The sequence below is a fragment of the Dipodomys ordii genome, unplaced genomic scaffold (assembly GCF_000151885.1).
Source record: "Dipodomys ordii isolate 6190 unplaced genomic scaffold, Dord_2.0 Scaffold43, whole genome shotgun sequence".
In the NCBI taxonomy this organism is placed as follows: Eukaryota; Metazoa; Chordata; class Mammalia; order Rodentia; family Heteromyidae; genus Dipodomys; species Dipodomys ordii.
The window spans coordinates 8,600,601-8,621,824 of record NW_012267259.1 but is presented as its reverse complement, the minus strand read 5'-3'; the positions used below and the strand labels follow the sequence as shown (position 1 = coordinate 8,621,824).

Below are 21,224 nucleotides of genomic sequence, written 5' to 3'. Positions count from 1 at the left end.
GTAAGAGTCTCATGGATTTTCCTGTCCAGCCTGGCATTGAACCATGATCCTCACAGATCTCAGCCTCGTTACAGGCATGAGCCACTGGTGCCCAGCTAAAAAAAGGAATTTTTAAAGAAGCAAACACTTGCCGGTAGGATGTCCAGGAACACTACCATTCGAATGGCACTCTAATAAACAAGTTCATCTTCCAGCAGGAAGTAAATGCTTTGGTGCTGAGTGATAAGATACCAAGACTGGGGGCTGGGAAGGTAGCTCAGCGGTAGAGTGCATGTCTGGCAAGCATGAGGCGCTGGGTTCGATTCCTCAGCACCACATAAACACAAAAAGCCGGAAGTGGCGCTGTGGCTCCAGTGGTAGAGCGCTAGCCTAAGAGCTGAGGGACAGTGCCCAGACCCAGAGTTCAGGCCCCATGACCGGCAAAAAAAAAAAAAAAGATACCAAGACTGGAGTGCTAAAGTCAATTATTTACAGGTTTTTACAAAGAACAAAAAGAAGGCAAATGTATGCCTAGATGTCTGTGGATATTTCAAAGGTGTCTAATCTACAACAAGAAGACATAAATGATTAACAGGAATCTCAGTGCAGTTTCCTTACGTGGCATATCCAAACACAATATTGGCAGTGACTTTTAGTGCATCCAAGATTGGGATGGTATCATCATAGTCATTTCTGTTTGGAAAAAATAAGGGCGGATAAAATAAACAGGTTAAAACAGAATTCTTCCACAAAAACAATGGAAAATACAATACTACATTAGTATACATAATTTAAAATTATAGGTGCAAAATTCTTTTCATCCTGTCAGCACCATATCTACCAAAAAGAATCCAAGATTCCTAATCATTGTTTTCTTTTCTTGAGATAGGCTCTTATTAAGGAGCCCAGGCTAGCCTCAAAGTTAGGATCTTACTGCCTTAGCCTCCAAAATGCTTGTATAGATGCATGTCGGGCTTGCATGTCTGGCTTATCTGTTAAGTTTTAAAACTGAAGTTGTGTTTGAATTTTGGCATTGGATTTTGATGAGTAATCAAAAAATGAGTAAACTGGTAAGGAATTGGTTCTGTTCCTTAGGGATGCAATGGCAGACAAATGGGATCCAAGATTTCAAACATCTACTTCGGCTGTACTTTGTACCTTTGCAAGAATATGCCATGCCCTGACTCTAGGGTTGTGGTTCTGTTACTTATTGAAGGGATAGCTGCAGGGGCTGGAAGAGCCGTGCAGCAGCATTCTAGAGAGCTGACTTCTTGTGTTGGAGTTCTTCATTTTCTTCCATACCAAAGATGTAAAGAGTTACAATAACTAAGCATCCATAGCAAAAATATGTTGTCCTCATCTACCTTTGGTTTCAATTCACAATCAGAAAGTCATAAACTCATATGGTTCTTAGTCTCTCCCGGGCTTGCCTGAGGTGTGTCAGTTAATTTACATACAAAAATTATTTAATCAAGATGAGATATTTTACCTTTTCCTACACATGTCCAGCAAGAATACATTGAGTCCAGTTTCTTTTTCTTGCATTAATTTCAATATACTCTGAACACACAGACAATTTTCAGACCTATATGGATTTGGAGCATCAATAGGGACCATAAAACTGTTCCCAAAGTTTTCATAGCCATGTCCTGCATAATATAATAACCCTGGAGGCGGGAGGGAGGAAGAGGGCAAGACGGGCAGAGACGGAGAGAAGGGAGAGAAGAGGTAAGTGTTAACTCTATATGTGCTTTGAACATATACACAGCACATTTGAAAAGTCACTTATTTTCTTCAGTCTGATATAAGCAAATTTAAGAAATAACCAATTATGATGTTAATTTGCATTTTAAGTTATTTTGGCAACATTCTTTACTTAAATTCTGTTTTAAAACAATAGCAAGATGCTGTCTTATGTACAATCTACTTCATAAAAGTAATATAGTTAATAATATACAATTTTATCTTCTTCAGCGTAGAAAGAGTATAATTTTTATCCATGCATTCTTGGCATGGGGAAGGGACCTGGTAAAAATTTAATAGATGACCAAAGTAACATAATTCAAGATGCTCAAGTGTGTACACAAATGATTATATATATACACACACTATATAAAGTACAATGTATATATATATATACAGGTTTATATATATGTATATATATTTTTTGCCAACTGAAGTTAACTCATTTAAAACAAACTACATTTTCTTCTCCCCAAATGACTTGTGCAATATGTAAGCACCGTGAACCAAAGCATGCAACCAGTTATATCAATGGGAATTATGTTTTATGTAAAACAATCAAGTCAAATCAGTGTATTTCTAAAAATCTATCTCTAATACTGAATTCATTACAATGTTCAAAGATCGAGGACAAAAACTGATATGTTTGGAAATGTCAAATAATACTTAGTTAACATATGATTCTGAAAATTAAACTTTTAGAGACTTTTATTTCTTGGCAACATGATGTAAGAATCCAGTTTTTCATGGCTATTTATTATTTCTGAAAATAGAGAAAATACGTGGAAAATTCTCAGCTAGGTGTGGTGCACATTTATAATCCCAGCACTTGGGAGGCTGAGGCAGGAGGTTCCTGTTTGAGGCCCTGTCTCAAAACACAATAATGACAATAAAAATCAAACCCTGTATGTTCTTCTCCTGTGAATATCCTCGTTTGGTATCACTGTGTGTGAGACCTATATAACAGCACTCTATCACTTGAGCCACACCACCACCTTCAGCTTTCTTTCTTTTTTATTTTCTGGGTAGTTTATTGGAATGAGTCTCATGGGGAATTCTCTGCCTGGGCTGGCTTCAAACTATGATCCTCTCTCAGCCTCCTGAGTAGCTAGGAGTTCAGGCATGAGCCACTGGCACTCAGCCACTACAGGGATTTGACCTCAAGGGTTTTCACTGCTAGGCAGGAACTCTACCATTTGAGTCATGCCCTTATCCCCTCCCCTTTCTGCTTTAGCTATTTTTCTAATAGAGTTTTGTGATTTTTGCTGGGAACCAACCTCAGACTGCTACCTTCCTACTTGCATTTCCCTAGGTAGCTGGGATTACAGCTGCCAGCACAATGCCCATCTTGTTGTGATGGGAGTCTTACTGTTTTTCCCCTAGCTGTTCTCTACTTCTCGAAAAGCATGAGCCATCACACCTGGCTGTGTGTGTGTGTGTGTATGTGTGTGTTTCTCACTGCTTCTAGTTAACTAGTTTTGAAAGTCTTTTCCTAATTAAGCCATGCAGGTACCCTAAACTCTGAGAGTTAGATAATATGAATATATTCAAACAATCCACATGATTCTAGAATGAAAACATACACAAGTTGCCAAAAGGTCTATTATATAGTACATTTTTGACTACTCTTTAAGAAACGTGAAGGGATATTCCCATTAGTCACTACTTCGTAGTATTTGGAAAGAAAATTTATTCACATAGACTCTGAGCCTTTTCCTCATCCCTTAGAAGCTGAGATCTGAGGATTGCAGTTTGAAGCCAGCCTGGGCAGAAAAATCTCTGTGAGACACTTTTTTTTTTTTTTGGGTCCAGTCATGGGGCCTGAACTCTGGGCCTGGGCACTGTCCCTCAGCTCTTCAGCTCAAGGCTAGCGCTCTACCACTTGAGCCACAGCACCACTTCCGGCTTTTTTTTTTCTTTTTGCTTATGTGGTGCTGAGGAATCGAACCCAGGGCCTCTGGCATGCAAGGCATGTACTCTACCACTGAGCCACCTTCCCAGCCCCACTGTGAGACTCTTATCTCCAATGAACAACTCAAAAACTGGAAGTGGCACTGTGGCTCAAGTGGTAGGGTGCTAGCCTTGAGTGAAAAAGCTCAGGGACAGTGCCCAAGCCTGGAGCTCAAGCACCATGGCCAACAACAACAAAAAGCCAAATTGACACCTTTTGTTTATAACTTGTAGGCCTAAGAACAAGCTTGGAAAAGTCATTTTCCTGGCAGCCACATATTATTGCACAATATCCTGGTAAGCACATCCTGTGAAATACAGTTCAAATGAGCCCCACTCATTTTGTCTTCCCATATTTGGAATTAAATTACTACAAGCCTATTCTATCTCTGAAAATCCTTTATGATATGCAGTGTTACTAACATGTAAGTTAAAAAATGGGGAAAAAACTTAAAATGTACCACTATAACTTTTGTGGAAATGCATCTTGAGTCATAGATGTACAAAATTTAAATTTATAAATTGAAAGAGTTGAGTATATAGCTTAGTGGTAGAGAGCTTGTCTACCATGTGTAAGGTGAGTTCAGTTTTGAGCACTGGAAAAGACAAAGAATGCTTTCATATGATTCATTAAGACTTCCTCATTAAATTCTAATTTTCACTAAAAAAATAGAAAATAGCATGAAACATTTAGAAAAAGGCCACATGTACATACTATTTAACTTTTATATTAAAAATCCCCACACAGCATATTTTGCATATATAACTGTACTATCTATCTATCTATCTATCTATCTATCTATCTATCTATCTATCTATCTATCTATCTATCTATCTATCTATCTATCGGTGCCGGTTCTGGGGCTTGAACTCAGGGCCTAGGCACCATCCTTGAGCTTTTATGATTAAGGCTAGTACTCTACTACTTGAGCCACAGCTCCACTTCTAGTTTTTTTTTTGGCAGTTAATTGGAGATAAAGAGTCTCACAGGTTTTCCTGCCTGGGCTGGCTTTGAACCTTGAGCCTCAGATCTCAGCTTCCCGAGTACCCAGGATTATAGGTGTGAGCCACTAGCACCAGGCTACATTTTACTATTTGTTCATCAAGCTTTACTATAGTTTTCATAGTCAAACAAAATAAAAAAGGAAAATTACAAATGACAGGTAAGAATTCCAATAAGAACATTTTGACAAAACAAAAAAAACCAAGAAGACACTAAGAGAATTCATTATTTATATCAAATTAAGATCAAACTTTTGTAAGAAAAAATTCAGTTTGACAATGTATTTACCTTATTTTTATTGGATTTTCAACTCTTACCCTAGCTTGAATGATGAGAATAGTAGATAATTATGAAAATGAAGATTAGAAACATCTCACCATATACTCCTTTGTCTAAAAGCAGCAGGAATTCGTCCACAGCATTACACATCTCATATTCGGTGAGGTCCAACAGTGAAACCACTTTGAAGTCTAGCTGCCTCAGTAAGTTAGTCAGTTCATACACATCCACCAGAGGAGCTTTAAGCTTGGGGTGTTCCCAGTAATTCATATTTCCTATCAATAGAGCAACCTTGTCCTTTGCTGTAAAAAAATGGGGGAGCATTTAATGGAGGACATAAAGACTAAACTTGTGGAAATTATATCACAATAACAATTTTAAGACTGAACTATTTCAAGTAAGGTTTATTTCTATTTTTTTATTTCGATTTCTTTTTTTTTTGTTGTTGTTGTTGGTTGGAAGGCTTGAACTTGGGGCCTAGGAGCTATCTCTGAGCACTTTTTCTTTTTTTTTTTTGCTTATGTGGTGCTGAGGAATTGAACCCAGGGCCTCATGCATGCAAAGCAAGCACTCTACCATTGAGCCACCTTCCCAGTCCCTCTCTGAGCACTTTTGCTCAAGGTTAGCACTCTACCACTTTGAGCCACAGCGCCACTTCTGGTTTTCTGGTGGTTAACTGGAGGTTAAGAGTCTCATGGACTTTCTTGCCCAAGTTGCCTTTGAAGCATGATCCTCAGATCTCAGACTCTTGAGTAGCTAGGATTATATTCATGACATATAGCACCTGGCATCTATTAAATTTCATTGTAGAAGTATCACTTATGTAGGAGACTAATACACTGAGAGGAACATATAGGCAAAAGCATCAAACAATTGCAATTAAAATTTATAGAGACCTTTGAAAACTAGGCAAAGGTATTTATTAATTATATGAGAAGCATAACATTAACTAGTAAAGAAATGTAATTTCATTAAACTACAGCATAACATAATATTCAACTAGATTTTTCGAACAAATTTAAACAAGGAATGTTTAAAATTGGATTTCTATAAAATTAGGTTTTGTTTTGCAGAGAAAAGAGGGACAGGAAGAAGTCATGTGAGCAAGCTCAAATAAGCACAAGAAAGGGGAAGACTTGAAGAGAATGGCAGGAACTTCACAAGGATTACATGCTTCATTTCTGTAGTAGCTGTGTTTCTTAAAAAAAAAAACAAAAAACCAACCATTTCCTGTTTGGGATAAGGCTCTGCGGGGGTATGTGATGACTATGTGAATGTCACTTAACAGCTCACGTTCTCAACAGTGCACTGAGACTTTCCTCAAAGATTGTGGGTTCTTACAGGAAACAAGTTTGACAGGTGGACCAAAGACCTGTACCTCTGTCTTAAAAAGTACTAGCCAGCTCAGGTCTGTAGCCTGTCCTGAACAGTCTTGAAAGCTGGATGCAACTTATGGCTGCACCTCTGCTGCTCTGGAGTTGGGTCAAGGGGTTTAAACAAACCTACTGCATTGCTACTGGTATAAAATATATAGTGCAATAACTAGCATATGTCTGAGACAAGCAGAAACGGTCAGATAAGTTGATGTTAGGTGAAATGAACCCCAAGATAAGGACTCAAACGGTTTTTCTTTCTTGCTATTGTTTCTAACATATTTATAAGTTGATTTCTTTGTTGCTTTGTATGTCCCTCTCCCATGGTATAACTCCTGTTTTCACTGTATTTGATGTTGGCATAATTTGGGGAGGGGAAGGGAGAAAACAAATTGTTTAAATGGGGATACAGATGGACCCATTGCAACAATGAGATGTACTAGATGTTATGTGGAAAAATGAACTTTATAACTTTGGTGCAGGGGGATGGCGGGGGGGGGTGGCGAGTGGGTGGGTGAGGGATGGGAAGGGATGGGAAGGGGAAACAAAGGAGGAAGTACCAATGCTTGATGAGAAATGTACTCATTACCTTGCTCATGTAATTGTAACCCCTCTGTACGGTATTTTCACAATAAAAAAATAAAATATAGTGCATTCAATTATATGACACATGGCACACAGTAGCTAATGATGAGAAATTACTGCTACTGGCTCACCTATCTACTACATTATACTTTTCAGTGTCCTTTTATTGTACAAGCACATATGTACTTTCTGCTTATAAATTTACCGTTCAACCCTCTGTGGTAAGCCAACAGTAGCCTCATCCATTGTACTTACTGCATGAAAAAAATAGCATTGGGCTACACCGTGTGCTTGATGTCTGTGTGGTCGTTTCTCAAAATCTACGCCCCCATAGAATGTTGCATTACTCCAGTCAGGTAAGAATAGCAACTTTATGGAGTGCAAGGGTCCAGAAATATTATGGTAAAATGTATGTATCAACTGCCTATAATTCTTGTAAAACTTTTCCTCAATGATCTATTTCTGGGGGCTTTGAACTCTGATGTTGCACTTGCTTGGCTTGTTTGCTCAGCTGGCACTCTATCACTTGGGCAATGACTCCAGTGCAGCTTTTTGCTGGGTATTTTGGAGACTGAATCTCAGTGACTTTTCTGCCTGAGTTGGCTCTGAATCTCCATTTCTGATCTCAGCCTCCTGAGTAGCTAAGATTACAGGTGTGTGCCATGGGTATCATCTAGCAATGATAATTAATGATAGCTAGTTCCTAAGCTGTCTTGGAGTACTTTCTTAAATTTAATGATAAGATGGTAGTTAGGCAAATCTTACCTTGTCCAATCTAGTGGTGAAGTAGTTCCTGGTTATCAGATCAGGGATGGATTTAGAACATAGAAAATTAGAGGCTGTGGCTGACATAAGGTCCATTCCAGGAAATTAGTTGTAGAAAAGGAAAGACAGATATTAGAAAGAGTACAGAGAAAGCGAAAGTCAAATTTGTATGTGAGAGATAAAGAGAGGAGAATAAAGAAAACTTTAAGATAGCAACTAAATAAGCAATTTATGATGTTTTCAGGTGACAAATGCTAAGAAATTTTCTATAAAAACATTTACTGTAAGAGCCACCCACAAGTTCTTAAACACAAGCCATTTATTGGAAGACAGAAACATGAGGCTGTGGGTGTAGCTTAGTGGCAGAACCTGTGCTTAGCAGATGAGGGTCCTGGGTCTGATTCCAGCACCCCCCCCAAAAAAAAAGGGAGGAAATAAAAATGCCAGTTGCTTATGCAGAAAGACAGAAACTACAGGATCCTAGGTATCTTTCATAGCTTAATACAGGATATTTTTCAAAATTGATTCTGTATTGTAACACTAATAATTATCCAAAATAAGTTCATATTCCCAAGCACCTGGAAAAGGACTTGGTACATATTGTATACTCTCTGAATGTGAGGAATTATCACAATGAGAGCCTTTCCTATTATTTATTTTTTTTGGTTGGTCGTGGGGCTTGAACTCTGGGCTTGGGCGCTGTCCCTCAGCTCTTCAGCTCAAGGCAAGCGCTCTACCACTTGAGCTACAGTGCCACTTCCGGTTTTCTGGTGGTTTATTGGAGATAGGAGTCTCACGGTCTCTCTTGCCCGGGCTGGCTTTGAACCGCGATCCTCAGATCTCAGCCTCCTGAGTAGCTAGGATTACAGGCGTGAGCCACCAGCGCCCGGCCTTTCCTATTATTAAAGTATGCTTATTTTAAAAAAGTGTTTGTCAGTCTTTGGATATCCATAAAAACTGAGTATTGACTGAGTGCCAGTCGCTCACACCTGTAATTCTAGTTACTCAAGAGGCTGAGATCTGAGGACTGTGGTTCAAAGCCCATGAGTCTCTTATAAACTACCAAAAAAAGCCAAAAGTAGAGGTGTGATCCAAGTGGTAGAGCACCAGACTTGAGCATAAAAGCCCAGGGATAGGCAATCAATCGAAGCACTAGGACTGGCACATGTATACACACACACACACAGATTAGTATCAAACCTGATTGGTGACTATATAGTCCTTGTTATTCTGATGCATTGAATCATTTAATTACTCTCCACATTCTAATAAAATTAGGTCCCAGTTCCTCAGGCATACAGAGCCGAATGGCTCTGTAGTCAATGCTTAGCTGCTGAGTAGCAAATGGCCCCCAGTGTAGTTAGTTCCAACCCTGAACAGGGGGAACCTGTGATTTTTTTCCAACCAAAATAATGTGTGACATTGCTAGTCCTGGGTCTAAGCATTAAGAAGTCCAGCCACCATATGTAAAGAAAGCAGCAGTCTGGTCAGGGAGGAGGCAGGGTGCGGGGAGTCTTCTACCTATCCTCTCTAAGGTGCCAGGTATGTTCTGGCACCAACTGACTGCAACCATCAGAGAGACCCCAGGAGAGACGGGTAGAAGAGCAGAAGACCCACTGGCAGAAAACAGTCAACTCAGGAATCACAAGGCAATAAAACTGGTATTTTTTTTTATGGGTTAAAAGCTATGCTAGCAAAGAAAACTCATTTTCAAATAATCTGGAAAACTCAAGTATCCCCTGCAAGCCTCCAGAATCTGATCCTGCTGAGAAATCAGATATATAAGCAGAACCTTTACAGAATGTGTAGTAGGCGAGCTGTTTTGAAAGCACAGGCCTACCAAACTGCCCACATGGACATTTTCCTCTCAGCCTTTACTGGGTGGAGTTTTGCCTGTTCCTTGCCTGTCTGGCTGCTCTTGCTTCAAACATGTCATTATGGGCTAGCAGGCCTAGCAAGGAGCCGCTCAGGAGCCTTGTCTTCAAGAGCCTCTTTCTCCTCCTTTGGCTCACTGCATCTGGAGCAACCTGAGCTTGCAGCTCCCTGCTGGCCTCACACTCTACTGGCTCTTTATTTCTAGTTGTTCATCCTCTGTCTGCACATCATCCAGAGTGACCTGCGAGTGCCTGCTGGCCCTAGCTCTCACTCTCACTTCCAGAGTACGGACTGTGCCGCTGGCAACTGCATCGCAGCAATCTCAGCTCTGAGGCCTTCCACCTCTTCTTTTGGTGAGGCAATCTGCCAGTGCAGAAACGGCTGCGGGCAAAGGCAATGACTATTTCTCATTCATTTCTTTCGAAATACCTTCTTCTGAAAGAATGGTTTATCTCCTTTGTGATCTTGGTTTTACACTTGTCTTTTAAAGTCTCTGTTTTCTCTTGAGATCTGTCAAAATTCTTTGTACTCCCCATACGTTTTCTTCTTTAGATAAATCCTTTATCCTACTCTACAGGTCCCAATGTAAACAATCCAAAAGAAGCTCCAGCCTTCTGCTCTCTTTAAGGCCAGCCTGGGTCTCTGGCAGTGTGGGCACCGTGGCCATGATGGAGCAGTGCAGAAGTCTCATCACTTGCTCTTTGCGGGTATGAAAGCACCTACAGGACATGACTGCTGATCTGGATGGCAGGGCTGGGTACTGTAGAGGTGTTCTGTTTGTTTTCATTTTTGTTTCTGCTTCCTTGGTGATAACACGGTTTATGTTTACAAGGCAGGAAATCAGAAGGCAGCTCAAGGTATAAGAAGGTACATTCCAGGAACATCCTGAGCAAACGCTGGAATTCTTGAGGTCTCTGGTCCTCCTACAAGACTTCCAATGGGGACATAAGCTCTTCGGTAAGCAAGTGTTCTGGAAGGTCTCACAAATACTGCTCCAGCAGTATTTGAAACTGGCTACAGCTTTAGGCTTCTAAGCTCAGAGCCTCTTGGTTAAGGCCACTTCCATTTCATCCACCTTTTTGATTCCTAAAATTGTGTAGATACCTTCATACTTCATGCTGGTCTTCTCCATGCAAACTACACCTTCATGCAAGACATCTGACTGGGAACATCTGCATCATTGTTCTCTATACTGTACCAGGCAAAGAAACTCCAAAAATAGATCTGAGACTTGAAACATCAAACTGAGGCACATCCAGCTCCTGATAGGGATTTTTCTTCAACTGAGGTCACTTCCCCTCCCCCTCCCTCCCTGTCGGTCATTGAACAGACTAGACACAGCCTGGGTGCTGTCCCTGAGTTCTTTCGCTCATGGCCCTACCACTTTGAGCCACAGCGCCATTTCCAGTTTTCTGGTGGTTAATTGGAAATAGAAGTCTCATGGGGACTCTTTTGCCTGGGATGGCTTCGAACTGCAATTCTCAGATCTTAGCCTCCTGAGTAGCTATGATTACAGGCTTGAGCCACCAGAGCCTAGTTCATATCAAGCCTTTAACTTCTATTATTATTTTTTAAATTCATACGTTTCTTCTCTGTTTTTTTTTTATTTTAAAATCTTTTTTCTCTCTCTCTTAAATGAGAAGCTAGGCTTCTTAAGCACATGGTTCTCTTGGATCTCTTCATCTTGAAGGACTTCTGGCCTTACCTCCCAAGCTATCTTCCTGGCGGACAGGATGGCCATCAGTCATCTCCCCTCCCCCCCCCCCCTACTGCCCCCATTTCTTAAATTTCCCTTTCACTTCCCTCGGTTTTTCTCATCATTGGACACTATAGCAGAGGTTTGTGGAGGGTGTTGTGGGAAGGAGGCTCATGCAGGCTTTACAGAATGGGAAACTTTGTAGAGTTCATTTCTCCAGAGATGGGGTCCAGATCAGCCTGCTGTCATGCTTCAGTGTTCACTGGGGCTGCTGGTGGGGGCAGGAAGTGCCCAGTTGGCACCCTGGCAAGAAAGGGAAGTGGTCTTCTCTGTTACCCATCTATTACACAGTAAGTCACACAGCAAGTAGAAGGTAAAATGGGAGCTTCTTGACTAAAAAAACCACATCTTTCCACTGTATTGCTTTCATGCCAACACTCAAAAAGGGGGCAGAGGACCAGCATGGCAGACACAGCAGGAGCACATGGGACTTCGGAGAAGACTGGTCTGTCCTCACTTGAGCCTCCGTTTCATATTTAAGCTGCAGCTGGCACAGCCTCACTCCACCTGTCCAGCCTCTGTCTGGACAACAATACTTTAGGACCCTACCTGCCAGGAATACTGACCCGCTTGTACCCCACCGTACCACTTAGGCCTCTGCTCTTCTGCCTCAAAAACACTTTCTCACATTCTGTAACGGGGACCTCCAATTTAACTTTAAAAATCCTACCTGGTCTTTGCCTTTCCTGACTCTCCTAGACAAAGATTTCTACTATGCATGCTGTGTGATACCAGCCACGGCCGTGTTTGTCTCATATTCACATTTATTTATTTCTTGATAGCAGAGGCTACACTAAGTAATGGATCTATACGGTCTAATAACATATTTCTCAAAGTGTATCCCCATGATTAAATGATGTAATGATTTCTATTATATGGCATGCATCATGTATTGCATCTATTGATATCTGGGCATCAATCCTAATTTAACTATTCATTATGTAATCCCGAGCAAGTTATATTAAATACAGTTTCAAGTTTTCATCTATAAAAATGAAGGAAATGTCTGCATCTAAGGGGCAAATTATACATTTCATTATTAGTATTATAACTAAGTGCATGAAAAACTAAGTAATTAGTATCATTATTAAACTCTTCAGTGACAAATTCATACTTGGACCTTGTTATGTGCATACATAACACATGGCTTCTCACTACAGAAAATACTTTGTGTGTGTGTGTGTGTGTGTGTGTCCAGGGGCTTGAACTCAGGGGCCTGGGTTCTATCCCTGAGTTTTTTTTGCTCAAGGCTAGTGTTCTATCATTTGAGCCACAGTTCCATTTCCTGCTTTTTGGTGGTTAATTGGAGAGAAAGAGTCTCATGGACTTTCCTGCTGGGGCTGGCTTTGAACTACAATCCTAAAACCTCAGTTTCCTAAGTAGCAAGGATTACAGGTGTGAGTCACCAGCATCCATCAGAATACTTTTTTATTAGGTATTTTTTTAACAGGGATATTTAGAGATCTGGGTGAAAGATAATGGAGCTGAAATACATGAAAACTTAGCACTATGCTGGGCACTGGTGATTCATGACTATAATCCTAGCTGTTCAGGAGGCTGAGATGTGAGGATTGCAGTTCAAAGCCAGCCCAGCCAGAGTCTGTGAGACTCTTACCTCCAACTAACCTCCAGAATACTGAAAGTGGATATGTGGCTCAACGTGGTAGAATACTACCTTGAGCAAAAGAACTGAGGGACAGTGCCTAGGCTCTAGCCTTATGACGCTCCCCACCCTCTCCCACAGATATACACATGAAATCACAGCAGCAATAAAACAGCACTATGACTGAACGTTTTCTTTTTTCTTTCTTTTAAATTTTGGTAGTCCTGGGCTTTGAACTCAGGCGTTCATGCTTGCTGGGCATGCCTCCAGCCCGTTTCTGTTCTGATTATTTTCAGAGAGGGTCTCATCTCACTAAGCTGGCCTGGACCACAATCCTTTGTTGTGCTTCTTGTCGCTGGGATGACAGGGACACACCACTATGCCCAGCTTTTTTTGTTGTGATGAGTCTTATGAACCTTAGCTAGTCTAAAATGGTGATCCTCCTCATTTGCTTCTCATCCTGCAGCTTGAGTTGCTGGGCTGACAGGCATGTAACGCTGTGCCCAGCTATAGTTCAAATGGCATCTCACAACCTTTTGCCCAAGTTGCCCTTGAACCCCGAGCTTCTTAATCCCAGGCTCCTGCCACTGGTGCCCAGCTATAACAAATATTTATTCATTTTGGTGCCTTTCCTGAGGTTTGAAATCAGGGATTTAGTACTCTTGCTTGGCTTTCTTGCAGTGAGAACTTGGCTGGTTAACTGAAGATAGAATCTCACAGACTTTTCTGCCTGGGCTGGCTTTGAACTGAGATTCTCAGATCTCAGCTTCCTGAATAGCTAGCATTGTAGGCATTGGTCATCTGGCAGATTTTTATTTTCTTTTTGCCGGTCGTGGGGCTTAAACTCTGGGCTGGGGTGCTGTCCCACAGCTATTCAGCTCAAGGCTAGTACTCTACCACTTGAGCCACAGTGCCACTTTCAGTTTTCTGGTGGTTTATTGGAGGTGAGAATCTCACAAACTTTCCTGCCAGGGCTAGCTTTGAACTACGATCCTCAGATCTCAGCTTCCTGAGTAGCTAGGATTACAGGTGTGAACCAACGGTGCCTGGCCTACATTTCTTTTTTAAATGCAGCAATTTATGGTTCCTTGTCTCTTTCAGCATCCAGTGCCTTCACTTTCATGGTTGATCAATTCCAGGATCAAACCCTGGACCTGGCTATCACCTGAGCTACTGCAACTGTGAAATCTCAAGTAATACATTTCCTTGGTGGCACTTGGTCTTCCACGTTAGCATCCTCTTTAAATCCCCTGAATCTTTATTTCTCCTATATACTAATCTTTTCAAGACTTTCTTTCCCTATGCAGTTTTGGCTAATTCCTTAAAATCCCAACTCTCTCGTTTCTCTCTGGATATGACCTCGATAAAACTGACTACCACAGGGCCTGACGTGTAGATGTGAACAGAAGGACCAGTTAATAAGTTTTGTCTTTTCATTTGCTGATTTCTGCTACAGAGAATTCACATCTCAGATCTGTACCACTGTGAAATTCATAATTTTTAAAATCTGTAGTTTGACTCTGTCAATATTCTTTCCCTTGTAGATGGTAGCTTTTATTTTCCAAGCAACTAAACCTCTCCCAGTACACAAGTTCTACATTCAGACTTTACTCCTCTTTTCTTCAGTCCTTTAAATAGATTTACCTAAAAAGGAAAACCATCAATTGAAAATGTCAACTTAAGATATCTTTCAATATGTTCACTATCTTCTCTTCTAATTTTAAAAACTGTTCAAGATTCTGATCAAAGCCATTTCTCTTTAGTTGGCCCCAAATCCCAGACATCCTCTCTAGGAAATGGGTATAAAATCTGCCTACTCTTTGATGGATGCTCTAACCTGTAATCTGCACAGCCTTAGGAGATTCTGCTTCTCTAATGTAAACATTCTCATATTTTCTCACTTTACAAAGAAATCTGAATTGTATGTCCCCTCTATCAGGTCACCACTTTTTTCCCCCAACAAATTATATTGTCTTCACATACTTCCTTTTGAGTCATTCTTTATCCACTTTATTACACAATTTATCCTCACTTGAATCCACAGTAAAACTATGTACCTGATTCATAAATAGGTAGGGGCTTCTAGAATTTCACTGTCAGCAACCTTTTCTTCAATCATTTAATCCAAAGGACAAATATTAGACATTCTTTCCCCTGACCTCCCAGGATGAGAATGTTGACTCTTTTAACTATTTTTCTTTTCTATTTTATTATTCACTTACTAATTATGGTACTAGAGATTGAACCTATGACCTTAGATATATTCCAGCTATCCTCTTTAAGTGTTAATCTGCTAAACTTTCACGGCATCATCTCACGTATATCTTCTTGTATTTCCTGTTTTTCTTTTTCTCTCTTGTATTTTCTCTTCCAAGGTATTAACATCCATTCAAAACATCCATTTATATTGCATCTAAATCCTCCTCTTTCCATGCAAACTCCAAATCCAATTTCTGTAGAGCTCTCTCCTAAGTTCTACCCCACAAAGAGTTAACCTTCACCTCTTTCTCTCTGCAAATCATGCACACACTTTTTTTGTTTGCATGTTGCAAGAAACACAGAAATTACTCCATAGAATTTGAAGACACCAGAAACCGAATCTGTAATTTTATAAAGCCTCTTTATATTTCTTCTTCAAATATCAACAATAAAAATTTGGCTTCCATGATAAAATAGTTACAAAAATAGTTAAAATAAATCCTTTCATGTTCATCAAAAATAGTTAAACATTTATATTTGATCATGCACATTAAGCTCTACTCACCTAAAGGCTGGTCAATTGTTTGTTCTTTATTATCTATACAAAGATAAGAAAGCAAAAACATGTCACCATTCAAGATACAGATATTTTTAGGACTCAAGCTAAATGGAAAGCAATGAAGGAAAATAGTAGCAGCATTATTAAAATAGGTTAATGAAAAGGTCTCTAGAGGCTGGAAAGGTGGGGGAACAGAAAGGGTTGATAATGAGTACCTAAATACAATAGAGGTCAAATATTCTAATGTTGTATAGCACAATAGAGCAACAACTGTACTTTTAAAAATAATTAAAGAAGAATTTGAAGAATCAATTACTGGTTACAATACTGTACTGAGTAAATACATATATTTTATGTCAATTAGAGAAAAATATTTAAAAGGAAAAAATACAGAATAGACTTGCTAATTAATTACTTACATTTATAAGGTGTTCAGATTTTTTTTTTGTTTTGATTTTGGTCCTGGGGTTTGAACTCAGCTTGGGCACTATCCCTGAGCTCTTCTGCTCAGGCTAGTGCTCTACCACTTGAGCCATAGGGCTACTTCTGGTTTTCTGGTGGTTAATTGGAGATAAGAGTCTCACAGACTTTCCCGCCCAGGTTGGCTATGAACTGTAATTCTCAGATCTTAGTCTCCTGAGTAGCTAGGATTACAGGCATAAGCCACCAGCGCCCAGCAGATATTCAGATTGTTAATAAAACAGCATGGATAGAATTGGAGTCAAGGCAGGAGAATTTCTTTGGTAACTGACAGCTTGTAACAATGATAATCTGAGAAGGGCAGTGGAGGGAATGTAACAAGGAGCAGCAGTCTTTGTTAACACCTGCACCTCTGCCGCCACTGTTTGCATGCTTTATCTACAGATGTCTGCCTTGTGAGGTGATATGCCACTGCACAGATAAAGAAACTGAACGAGAGAGAAGTTAGGTCATTTGCCTGAAGCTGTGAAACTAATAGCAAATTTGGGCTCTAACTGAAGGAGTTTCATCCCAGATTCGACACTTTCGCCATTCCTCTAGAGAGCATAAAGTCCTGCTCACCCATGAGTACCACCAGGTTAGAGATGCAGAGCAAGATGTAGTTCAATCCATGTGTACACTACTGTGGAGAGGGTAAATATCTGTGTGCATGGCTAGTAATAGAAATGCTATGGGAGCCTCGTCCAAGCTTTCCTGATATATAACACAACACTTCTTTTTTTTTTTTGCGGGTCATGGGGCCTGAACTCTGGGCCTGGGCGCTGTCCCTCAGCTCTTCAGCTCAAGGCTAGCACTCTACCATTGGAGCCACAGCGCCACTTCCACAACACTTCTTTTACATTCAAATTTTCTCTCAAATCCTGGGACAGTAAGGGAAGAGGGGGCCAGGAAAATTTAGAAGTTTAATGATATGTGTAAGCAAAACATTTTATGAAATAATTTCAACATGTTCATTAAAGGGAAAGAAACAACAAACAATAAATATAGGAAAAGGAATTCAATCCAGACAAACAGAAGCAATTGCTAGGGTGTTTTTCCAGAAGTACTGATGTTTGGGTGTGTGAGCATGTCTCATGGAGGCTTTGCATGAATTTGAGCACATTACAGTTCGGCAAGTGTCTTTCTGCTTTGTCCAATTTGGTTATATATAATCAGCACAGCCCAAAATGCATGTACAATGATAGATGTTTATGAAATAGGAAACTAAACACACTGCTCGGGCTTCAGTGGTAGAGTACTTGTCTAGCATGTATGAGGTGCTGGGATCAGTCTCCAGTACCACACATAGAAAGAAATAGAGAGAGGAAGGAAGGAGAGAGACAGAGCAGAGTAGGAAGAGAAGAAAGAGAAGAAAAGCAGGTAGGCAAGGAAACCAGTTACACACTAAAATAATGAGACATAGGTTTCTCTAAATATGAAATTACCTAACTGCCTTCTTAATGTACTTCTCTATAATTTTATTCAAATCTACTGCCAGGTTCCCTTACTGCTTTTCAGAATGTCCATAACCTTTATCAATGTTTTTCATAGTTCTCACTATTGGTATACCTTTTATCCTAGTTAAAAATTTTCCCTTTGGCTTAGCTTGTTCAGTAATCTGTGATTAAAGCTGGACGAGGTTTGCATATTCCTCCGCTTGTCAGTCTTTTCAAGGTCACTGCCCAGCTTGTCTGCATAGTGCTCACTCACTATCCTCACTAACACACCAGACTTCAGAGGTTCGATGTGTAAACCACAGATACTAAGGGTCTGATAAGCTCAGGAATGTGACTCATCACTCTTTGAAATATGCTTATCATGCAATTTAAAGATCATACATTTCCTTCTTTAACTTCCTTCTTGATATAAGGAATAATATACATTGATTTTCTGTCACATTAAGTATTTTCCTACCCTTATATTTTTGTAATCAAGAACATTATTGATTCTCCTTTGTATGAAACTGAACTGCAAGTAAGTAGTAATTTCAACTGTAGTTTTTATTATTTCAACAAAACAAATAAAGTTGCTAGGATTACTAAAGAGTGTCTAGTGTCTTTGTTGTTCTCAATTTACTAATCTAAAACTAAAATATTCTGTTTGTCTTACTCACCAGGATGTCCAAAATTATTTAATTCATCTAAAACAAAATAAGATAAAATAGATTAATTTGAAATAATCTAAAAGCTTATTTAGCACAAATTGTAAGAGTAATGACAAAGCTATTTTTTGAGTCGTGTTAGGTTTTATCAGTTTCAAACTTTCCAAATCAAATGAAGAAGGCATGCAAATAGGAATAAATAGCAAAGAATACTGTTGTGGACATCACTCAGGATTTCTAAGCTATTGTTTTCATTAAATGACAAAAAGCTAAATAAACAGGGGTAGAGGGGGTTGGGGTGTGGTCAAACTTGTAATCCTAGCTACTCAGGACGCTGAGATCTGAGGATTATAGTTTGAAGCCAGCCTAGGCAGTAGAGTCCGAGAGACTCTTATGCCAGATCAAGTACCAGTACACACACACACACACACACACACACACAGCTAAATAGACTCATTCATAGTGCCAGATCAAGTACCAGTACACACACACACACACACACACACACACACACACACACACACACACACACAGCTAAATAGACTCATTCATAGTTTGTTCAAAGTTTGAGATATTTTGGCCAATTATAGGGCTAACATAGTCAAGAGGTAAGTCTGTGGCTTCTTGAAATTAATCTCTAATGATTTTTAAAAGAATTTTAGAACAGCAGAAGATCCATAGAATTACTGAGGGACAATATAGAAGGTTCCTGTATACCCCAAACTTAAGGTTTTTGTTTGTTTGTTTTGTTTCTGTGGTAGAACTGGAGATTAAACTCAGGGCTTTGCATTTGCTAGGAGAGGCTCTACTTCTTCTTTTATATATATATACATATATATACATATATTTTTGGTTCCTGTCGTGGGCCTGAACTCTGGGCCTGGGCGCTGTCCCTCAGCTCTTCAGCTCAAGGCTAGCGCTCTACCATTTGAGCCACAGCGCCACTTCTGGCTTTTTTCCTTTTTGCTTATATGGTGCTGGGGAATCGAACCCAGGGCCTCTTGCATGCAAGGCAAGCGTTCTACCACTGAGCCACCTTCCCAGCCCAGGCTCTACTTCTTCAGCCATACCTCTTACTCCTTTTGCCCTGGTTATTTTTGAGATAGTCTCAATTTTTCCTTGGCCCATCCTTGACTATAGTCCTATTTAGGTTTTCTGCTGTCACTAGAGTAACAGGTGCCCACCAGTATGCCCAGCCTTTTCTGATGAGATTGGAGTCTTATGAACTTTTTTGTTTTCCTCTTATTAACATGTTATATTGTCACAAGTTAATGAACTAGTCATGTTTTTGTTTTGTTTTGTCTTAGGACTCCATCTAGGACACCATACACATTTACTGTGTCTCTTTCGGCTCTTCTTGATTATAACAGGTACTCAAATATTTCTTATTTTTGAGTTCTGAGGAGTAACTGGCCAGATAGTTTGTAGAATGTCCCTTGACATTTTTCTGATGCTTTTCTAATGGTTAGACTAATGGTCTCTCAAGGTCTGATGTGGGTAATCACAATCAAATGTGGCTTATACAATCACAATGTGGCTAATTCAATCAAATATCCATAACATTATAGCCAACACCTGTTTTGTTCTTTACACATTTAAAGAAGGTAAAAACTAACATTCACAACAATTTACAAGTATTACACTATTCCTAAAGTGATACGGAGAAATGATATTCCTTTTTTTTTGCCAATCCTGAGGCCTGAGCATTCTACCACTTGAGCCACAGTACCACTTCTGGCTTTTTCTGAGTAGTTTATGTGAGAGTATCAGGGACTTTCCTGCCCAGGTTGGTTGTGAACCACGATCCTCAGATTTCAGCCTCCTGACGAGCTAGGATTATAGGTATGAGCAACCAGGGCTTGCCTCAAAATGATATTCTTACAGCACAGAAAATCATCTAAAAGTAGAATCTACCAGTGCACAGGGTATGTGTAATTTTACTGTTATGTCTGTAAGATGGGTTTTTTTTTTTGGGGGGGGGTGCCTATTGTAGGCACTATCCCTGAACTTTTTTTTGCTCAAGGCAAGGCTAGTGCTTCTGGCCTGGGTTTTTTTTTTTTTTTTTGTGGTGATTAATTGGAGATGAGAATCTTGAGGACTTTCCTGCCTGGGCTGGCTTTGAATCATGATCCTCAGATCCTGCCTGAGTAGCTAGGATTAGAGGTATCAGCTACTGGTGATATTTTTCTTATCTGTTTGTCCCACCTACTTTAGTGAGGATGTTTCATACATTTGTAATACAGTTAGATAGTTTTGTCACAGTCTGTGTTTGTCTTGGGGTCCCCTTGCCTTTAGCTTTACCAGGGACAATCTGAGTTATATGTCAATTTCACTGCCACAGCTACCCCAGATTTCAGTTATCCAACTCTACCTCTTGTCTTAATCAAAAGCTTTAATAAAATATATAAAATAAAATGTCAAGTTGTCAATATGTATCAATTCGCCAACTGTAAAATGTCTCCAGTTTTGTAGACTTTCTGAGAAAAAACGTTGGATCTACTTTTTCCATCTAAAACTTTTAGAGCAACTGTCATAGGTGATTTTTTTTCTGTGTGTTTTCCTAGAGGCACTGGTGATTGAACCTAGGACCTTGTGCATACTAGACATGTGCTCTACCACTGAGCTACATTCCCAGACTAGGTGTTCTGAATCAGTTATTTGAAAATTATTATTGCCATTGGAAAAAATTATGTGGTAAATCATGCAGGCACACAAGCAGCATGGGAATGTGATAATCACATGCATCTAAAGCCAAACAGTGGTGCTCATTTGTATTTATTCTCAGACATCTCTAATGCAATTAAGCAAAAAGGAGTGAGAGAGGGAGAAAAGTTTCAATAGGATTTCATCACATAATGTCCTTCATTCAGGGTTAACAGATCAGGGATTAGATCTCCTAGGATTCTTGTTCAGTTACATTTAGAATAAAAGCAGCAATTATTAGTATTTTGTTTTTTTTTTTTCCAGTCGTGGGGCCTGAACTCTGGGCCTGGGC

At 39.8% G+C, this 21,224-nt stretch overlaps 1 protein-coding gene across 3 annotated transcripts in view; it reads right to left on the bottom strand.

Annotated features, from left to right (window-relative positions):
• The window catches only part of Malt1 (MALT1 paracaspase), a 53,377-nt gene that overhangs the window by 10,378 nt on the left and 21,775 nt on the right, over positions 1–21,224 (bottom strand). For 2 of the 3 annotated variants that reach the window (XM_013019005.1, XM_013019006.1), the window contains 5 exons: positions 18,242–18,268; positions 15,676–15,708; positions 5,053–5,256; positions 1,469–1,646; positions 598–672 (listed from right to left, as the gene is read on the bottom strand). In XM_013019005.1, the coding sequence (XP_012874459.1) occupies positions 598–672; positions 1,469–1,646; positions 5,053–5,256; positions 15,676–15,708; positions 18,242–18,268 (517 nt within the window). The remainder of the gene's footprint in view (positions 1–597; positions 673–1,468; positions 1,647–5,052; positions 5,257–15,675; positions 15,709–18,241; positions 18,269–21,224) is intronic. The other variant, XM_013019007.1, reaches the window with a different exon arrangement.